Source organism: Marmota marmota, unplaced genomic scaffold, assembly GCF_001458135.2.
Source record: "Marmota marmota marmota unplaced genomic scaffold, marMar, whole genome shotgun sequence".
Classification (NCBI taxonomy): Eukaryota; Metazoa; Chordata; class Mammalia; order Rodentia; family Sciuridae; genus Marmota; species Marmota marmota.
In genome coordinates this window covers 3978881-3986857 of record NW_026000001.1, presented here as the reverse complement: position 1 = coordinate 3986857, position 7977 = coordinate 3978881, and the positions used below count along the sequence as shown (strand labels likewise).

At 59.8% G+C, this 7977-nt stretch overlaps 1 protein-coding gene across 1 annotated transcript in view; it reads left to right on the top strand.

Annotated features, from left to right (window-relative positions):
• LOC107156892 (actin-85C-like) overlaps positions 1–3536 on the top strand; it is a 26330-nt gene extending 22794 nt beyond the window's left edge. Inside the window, exons 8-9 of the mRNA XM_048807616.1 lie at positions 1758–1928; positions 3393–3536. Of these exons, the coding sequence (XP_048663573.1) occupies positions 1758–1928; positions 3393–3536 (315 nt within the window). The remainder of the gene's footprint in view (positions 1–1757; positions 1929–3392) is intronic.
• The last annotated feature ends 4441 nt before the right edge of the window (positions 3537–7977 follow it).

The window sequence follows — 7977 nt, the reverse complement described above, 5'->3', positions numbered from 1 at the left end:
TGGACTGTCCTCAGGTGTGGGCTGTCCTCAGGTGTGGGGTGGACTGTCCTCAGGTGTGGGGTGGACTGTCCTCAGGTGTGGGCTGTCCTCAGGTGTGGGGTAGACTGTCCTTAGGTGAGGGTGGACTGTCCTCAGGTGTGGAGTGGACTCTCCTCAGGTGTGGACTGTCCTCAGGGGAGGGTGGACTCTCCTCAGGTGTGGACTGTCCTCAGGTGTGGAGTGGACTCTCCTCAGGTGTGGACTCTCCTCAGGTGAGGGGTGGACTGTCCTCAGGGGAGGGTGGACTCTCCTCAGGTGTGGACTGTCCTCAGGCATGGGGCATGTACTGCCAGGAAGTAGGACTGTGGGGTCTGGAACAGGCCCTGCCTGCTTGGGGCCATCCCTCTGCAGCGCGCAGCCTCCGGCCCACCGCAGCCAGTCCCTTTGGTTGAAATGCAGTCCTTTCTCGCCCCTGGGGACCCTCGTGGTGAGCTGCCCTCTCTGGTGGCTCTTGCTTGGCTCCGGGCCAGCCGCGTGATGCCCTCCTCACCTGGCTCTGGGTCCTTCCGTCTTCCCTGCTGTCTGGAGCTGGCTACAAGCTCCGTGGGCCAGGTCGTCGTGGCTCAGGCGTGGCCTTGCGCGGTCAGCTCTCAGTGACACCTCTATGCCCGTCTGCCACCCTTCAAGACTGCCCTGTGTCCTCCCTGGGGTGGGGACCTCTGCATGCTAACTGGGCGGGAGAGAGAGCAGTGAGCTCAGAACCTCCTCCCTCTCTGTCCCTCGGCCACCAGAAGACACTGAGGCCACCTCCTCGCAGGGCCCACGGGCAGGCGGTGTGGACTCGCCCTGCGCCCTCAGCTCCCCAGTCTTCTCTGGAGGCCTCTCCGCTCCTGGGCTCTTGGATTGGGCTGCAGGCAGGACCCTCCAGAGAGAACCTTGTGGCCCGTGTCCTCGGTGCGCCTTGCACTGCCCGCGGAGGTCACCTGCCCCTGCCCTCCGTCCCTCTTTAGTGTGTCACCCGGTCATGGGCCAGGTTGCCGTGGGGAAGTCAACGAGGCGGTGGCCCTTGTTCCCCAGCCAGGAGTGACAAACATGAGCCCTGCTTCCCACCTGCCACCCTCAGTCTTTCACTGCCTGCGTGTCACAGGCCACCAAATTCACAGAACACTGAGGTGCTGTCCCTCGCCTTCTTCCTAAGACCCAGGCGCCCTATGAAGCACCACAAGGGGCGCCACCATGCTCTTCAGGGAGCCCGACAGAGCCTGCTGCCCCTGCAGTCTTCCCTGCGTCACCCCGCGATGCGGAAGGCTGCGTGTGACAGAGGAAGCTGGTCCCTGCCACCTAACTTCCTGAGCCTGCAGCCCTCGGGCCCTCTGACATGAAGTCGCAGACGTTTTCGTCCTAGTGGACGATGCCCTCCCCCGACTCCATGTCCCCAACTCTGTCAAGAATCGTGTTCCTGACACCCCTCCTTCCTGCCCTCCAGAGCCTTGCCCAAGATGAACTTTCACAAAATCAAAGAGGAAGGCTACCAAAGCCCGGAGGGCACACCAGTCAGCTGACTGCCATCAGTGTCTTGGCCACAATTGCAAAGGGGATCTGTGGGGCCATCTTTGTGCAGCAGAGTGTGGCTGGGCTGCCCTGCACCAGCCCTTCCGTCCTCCCCAGAAGATCCTCATGTGCTCCCCAGCGCCCACCCCAAACCCTCTCCACGGAGCTGGGAGGCGTGTCTCTCATCTGCCTGGTCTCTCTCCTTTGACCCGTGCCTGGACGGGTAGGAGGCAGATGGCCTGGAGCCACAGGAAGGTGCTCACCTGAAGAAGAGCGAGCCCCCGTCCCACACCCGCTCACCAGCCTGGGAGAAGAGCCGGCTCCAGTGGGGCCAGCTTCTCGACAGCCGGCGAGCCCTGACGCGACGTGGTCACACGGGGAGTGTCCACTCTGTGGTGGTGAGAAAGCCATCCGTGTGGGTCGACTGGAATTAGGAACTTTGACCTTTTCCCAGGCAGCAGTGGGTGGCTGGGCCCTCACTCCTGCTGCCGGGCGGCCACGTTCCTGCTCAGCCCCGCCATGGCGGCAGCAAGGCTCGCACCCTGGCCGGCTCTGGAGGTGGAGCTGGGATGTTCTGCAGGCAGGGCTCCATGCGGCTCCCTCTCCAAGGCCTTCCTGCTGAGATGGGGGCCCCACCCACCTCCAGGAGCGGCTGAGTCCCTCTCCCAGCTCTCCTGAATGTTCTTAGCTGAACTTTTTTGCCATGATTATTATTTGGGGATACTCTTTCTTTCTCTTAGAATCATTTCTAAATGGGGGTTTGGGGGCCAGAAATATGGGCAAACTCTAAGGCCTCGTGGACGTGTTGACAGGCTGCCCGTGTCACACCCAGCGGCTTGGTTTCACACCCCTTGGCCAGCCTGAGAGATGGGGAAAGTCCTGTCCTACTCTTCCCTTTTAAAACATCTTCCCACAATTGCCTGTTCCAACCCGTGGCCACGTTTTCTATGGGTATTTGCTTTCTTCTTAGTGCACCCAGCACCCAGGTGTGTCTGCTCCTGAGTGTGTTTGGATAAGGTCAGATGGAGTAGGTGACTCAGCAGAGGCTCCGGGCGCCTGGCATGGGCCGTGCTCCCCACCTGAAGGGCTGACCTGGAACACACGGCCCCTTCTCCCCCGACCCTCCCTCTCCCTCCCTCTTAAAACCACAGTGATACATCTCTTAACTGAAACCAGCCACGGGGTCCAAGCCGAGCACAGTTTTGTGGGTGACAGAGCCAGCAGGTGTCAGGATGGGGCCGAGAGCACAACTTGTCTCCCCCCACCACACCTGAATCCCCCCTCCCAGCTTCCCCGTGCACAGCCCCGAGGCTGGGACTCGGCCCTCCGAGATCTCAGAATGACCGTCATGTGGCACGCTAGGCCTGTGCACCTTACTGAAAGTCTGAGACCGGAGGATGAGAAGCCTGACCTTGACAGTGACTCTGACCTTCCTGAGCTGCAGTGGCCCCACCTGACAAGTGGGTGAGGAGGGTCCCCAGTGTGAGGAACCTGTGCTCTCCTAGAGCAGGCGCCACAGAGGAGCACATTGTGCAGTTCAGGGGAAGCAGGAGAAGAGGCCAGAGCCGCTGGGGAAGGTCTGCCCACCATGGGAGGGACCTCTCGGCTGCTGGTGAGGGTGGGCTGGGTCTGCCTGCCAGCGCCTGCTTGTTTCTCCCTAGGGTGCCCTGTGTCCCCCCGTGGCCTGAGGGCTGCGGTGCTGGAGGGAGGTTCCGGCCACTCAAGGGCACCAGCCCACAGAAAAGCTTACCTTCCAGGGGGCTCGACCCTGGAGCCTGACCTGTGGACGTCGCTGTCCCTGTAGAGCTGCAGCTGACTAGGCTTGTTCTCCTCCCCTCCCCCCCTGCTGCCCTACCTTCCAGGTGTACACCTCTCCATATGCCAAGTACGGGGCCTGGGTAGGTGGCTCCATCCTGTGCTCGCTGTCCACGTTCGAGGACATGTGGGTGACCAACAAAGAGTACGAAGACATGGGATCCTCTGTCGTCCGCAGAAGAAGCATCTGATACGTAACTATAAGGGGCCCCTCACCTGTGTCGTCCACCCAAGTCCAGGCCCAAGTGGGCCGGAGTGCAGAGCCCGCTCACACACAGGGTCCTTCCTCCCCTGGCTGCCAGTAAACAGGTCACCAAGGGACAGCGTGTCTCTTCCTGATCCCCTCCCTGCCTCCCAGCCGGGACAGCAGCACATGCCCCCGACCTCAGCACCATAAACAGGTGGCCCTCAAGCCTGTGGCTGTGCCTTGGGTGGCCAGGGCTCCTCCGGCACTGCCCACCCCGGGGGTGGACGGGCAGAGCAGGGCCTCTGCAGCGTATCCTGGCCCTCCGCGGGTGTCTTGGTCCATTTAGAAATAATGGAGGTTTATCTGGCTCCGTTCTGGAGGCCGGGCATCCCGGAGTGTGGTACTGGGGTCTGGCGAGGGCTCGAGCAGCATCACCACACGGCAGAGGGATCACAGGGAGAGACAGGGCCCCGTCCTCTTGTAGAGTCATTAATGCCATCACGAGGTCCCACCCCAGGACCTCACTCAACCCTGTCCCCCCTCCAAGGGCCCCTCTCCTCATGCCATGCGGGGCTGCATTTCCAACAGGGGACTTAGGGGCACTCAGCCACTGGCCACACCTACACTCCCAGTGGGGCACTCCAGACAGAAGGATACCCAGCTCAGCTCCCGGGGCCCCCACCAGCACAAGAGGTGCCCCTGCCAGGCCCGGCCCACACAGGGACAGCACAGGAGCTCTGGTGGCGTGAAAGTGCAGTCGGGATGGTGCCCAGGGCGCAGCGGGAGGGGCGTCGGTCCTGGAGGAATCGGGTTCTGCGGTATTGCGGTGAGCAGTGTCTCGGAGCTGATTTCAGGGTAAGTGGACTGGGGCTGAGCAGGTAGCTGCTGGGTCCAGGGTATTTATTTATTTATTGGGTGCAGGGATTGAACTCAGGGGCATCCGACCACTGAGTCACACCCCCAGCCCTATTTTGTATTTTATTTAGAGACAGGGTCTCACTGAGTTGCTTAGCGCCTCACTAAGTTGCTGAGGCTGGCTTTGAACTTGCGATCCTCCTGCCCCAGCCTCCCGAGCTGCTGGGATTACAGGTGTGCACCACCTCTCCTGGCTTGGATCAAGGTCATTTAGGTGGAACGGGGCTTGAATCTGTAAGTAAATCTGGTAAGAAAGCCGGGCAGGAGCAGAGGGACACGGAGAGAAAGGAACCACGCACCTCGGAGGAGGAGCCGCCAAGGCCCAAAGCTGCATCCACACAGGCTGCTGCTCAGCTGGGATGCTCAGTGACCTGGAGTCCCGCTGCCTGGCCCAATGACAGAATGGCCCACCTGACTGTGTCCACCGGGAGCCCAGGGAAACCTGCTCAGACCTCTAGATCCGCCTGCTTTGGCCGTGAGCTTCTGGTCGGCTGCACAAGCCACTGGTTCGAGGGCCTTTTGCTGCAGACGACCTCTGACCCCGTGACCATGGTAACTTTGTGGAGGTTACTTTCCAGGGACCTAAAGGTCGTTTCTGTTGCAACCACTGACTCTTCACTAAGGCCTGCACAGGTGTCCCACGGGGACCTGGCCTTGGGGGGCTAGAACTCCCCCTCTGGTCACACGGCCTCCACCGCTGTCTGAACACAGGAAGATGGATTACTCCTGTGCAGAACGCTGACTGACTCCAGTCACTGCCCACTCCTATTCACCTGTCGCTTCCCCGGGGACGCCCGACCTTGGGGAGGTGGTCACACATGGCTCTCTGGCTCCACACTCGGCTCCCGGGAACAACCTTCTGTTCTTCCTTGTAACGGCAACTGAGTGCCAGGGGCACAGCCTGCTCGGGGGATCTCAGACTTTCCCCAGAACCCGGCGCCCATCACCACAGCGGCACCCTGGCCTCTGCCTGGTCTCACAGCAGCCTGGGAACAGGTCCCGGCTTTCACCACGTAGCAGGAGTGGTCTCGAAGGCACAAGTGGGATGGCATGTCTCCTGGGCTGAAGGCCCCGAGGACCCCAGCAGACCCGTCTCACCCAGGGCAGCCCCTGCCCCATGGAGATAAGGGACATCACCCTGGGGCTGTGTGGAGGCTGGGGGACAGTACCATGGCTCCTTACGGAGTCAGAATACTGTGTGACCTAGCAGGTCCACGTGGAGGTGTGTACCTGGAACAAGAGAAATTGGGGCACGGAAGGACGTCGGCATGTTGCCCTCACAGCAGCTGTTTGCAACGGCCAGAGGCAGAGGCCACGTGTCTGCTGACGGGCTGAATGAATCAGGGGCCGTCCATCCAGTGTTATTCAGCCTTTAGAAGAAAGTAGGCGGGTGGGGTGGCGCACGCCTGTGATCCCAGCTACTTGGGAGGCTGAGGCAGGGGATGCCAGTTCAAGGCCAGTCTCAGCAACTTAGAGACCCTGTCTCAAAAGAAAAAATAAAAAGAGTGGGAGGTGCAGCTCAGGAGGGCAGCCCTGGGTTCCATCCCCAGCACTGAAGTAAATAATCGTCGTCACAAGGAAGAGGGGGAAGGAAGCCTGGCACCCGCACAACCTGGAAGGACCTCGAGGACATAGCCACACACAGGACAGGGACCCAGGATTCCACTCGGAGGCCCCGGAGGCTTCCGTCCCATCGACACAGAGAGCAGGAGGGTGGGGTCGTGTTTAATGGCACAGGACCTCAGTTCAGGGGGGAGGTGAGGAAGTTTCATAGGTGGACCATGGTGACGACTGCACACCCATATTCAATGTCACTGTGCACCCCAACAGTCAAGATGCTGAGGTTCGTGTGCATTTTACCAAAGAGCCCCGCAGCAGCCTCTCACCCAGGAAGAGCAGGGGAGCCTTTCCTTGGAGTCTCTGATGGACGCAGGGGAGGTGGTCAGACATGGGAGGTGGTCAGACATGGGAGGTGGTCAGACATGGATGTCACCCCACCTCCCCATCACCCTCTCTGGCCACTGTTCTTTGTGTTGCTCCAGGAGCATGTAGCCTCCCTCGGCCTCCAGCCTTGCCCGTGCTGGGCCTCCTGCACACGGGGCCCAGGTCCTCTGCCACTCACTCCCTGCGGTCCTTTCTTGGAGGTGTCGTCCCTGGCTCTGAGCCTGTCCCACGTGGCCCCCTATTTGTGACCTGCTCTGCTTGGCCTTCATAGCTTTTCACCTCAACATAATACGCATTTGCCTCTGGGAATTGTCTGTCCCCTGCTGGAATGGCAGGTCCCGAGGGCAGGGACTTTGTGTCACCGGGAGGCTTAGCAAGTTGAGCAAATGGCTGGGTGAATGAAGGGAAGAAATCGGCCAGGCAGCTTGGACAGCCTCTGGACACCGGGTGGACAGCACCAATCGCGACCCACAGGAGACGATCCCTGGAGGCAATGGGGCGTGAATCGAGGCTCAGACCTCCTGTGGGTTTCTTCAGATGTGGCAGAACGGTGGGTTCCACAAGGTGAGATGCAGACAAGACGGCAGTGGGCTGGTGTTTGACACGTGTTAGGCAGGCAGATGGAGCGTGCAGGCCCGGACTTGCAGAGAAGCTGTAGGAGGCAGGATCCACTTTGGCAGGGCTGGCTGGAAAGCTCTAGAGAGCAGAGGCCACTCCAGCCATCCGCCCTGCAGTCTTTCACCTGGGGATGGAGCTCTTGAGCATCCTTGGTGGGGCCGGGCGGGGGGGGGGGTTGGTGAGCACAGCTTGGCAGAGACCAGCCCTCCCATTCCATGCAACTGTTAAAACCATGACGTGTGCGCACACAGATAAGCTGACACCCAAAGTCTGTGTTGGGGTTTTCAGTTAAAAGCAGCAGGACTCGATGGCATGGCACCAGTTATGCAAACTAAAAGCACTGGCATGTATTTTATGAGGAACACAGGCTTCCAGGGTGTGTGTAAAGCAGCAAGTGAGCACTTCAGGGAAGGGAGAGGGAATGGGGGGTGGAGACAATGGGGACCGCAGGAGGGTGCTCGGCCTGCAGTGACCTGGTGCCCAGGACCATGCGGCAGCCCGTGCCCGTCTCTGCTCCCGTGCCTGGCAAGCCACTAATAAACAAATGGGAGACAGAGGGCAATCTTGAGGTCAAAGGGAAAGCAAAAGATTTCCAAGAAAATTAAAAATTAAACAACCTTTTGGATTGGTGATCCCCTCACTCTGTTCCAGGAAAATCTGAACTGCAAAGATCAGAGTCCTGTGGCAGAGCCGCACACACAGGGGCTGACTTCGGATTCCAGAAACATTCCAGACTAGACACTGGAATCCCACCTATTAAAACATCCACGGAAATTGGAAAAAACACAAATATTATCCTGCAAGTTCTTAGCAGAATTCACAATAAAATGGGGTCAGAATAAACAATAGGGTGAAAACCCAGAATGGAAAACACACACTGTCATGAAGAGCCCTTCCTCCCCCACTTCCCTCCCCTCCCTCCCCCCTACCACTCTCACACACACCACACTCACTCACACACTCCTCAC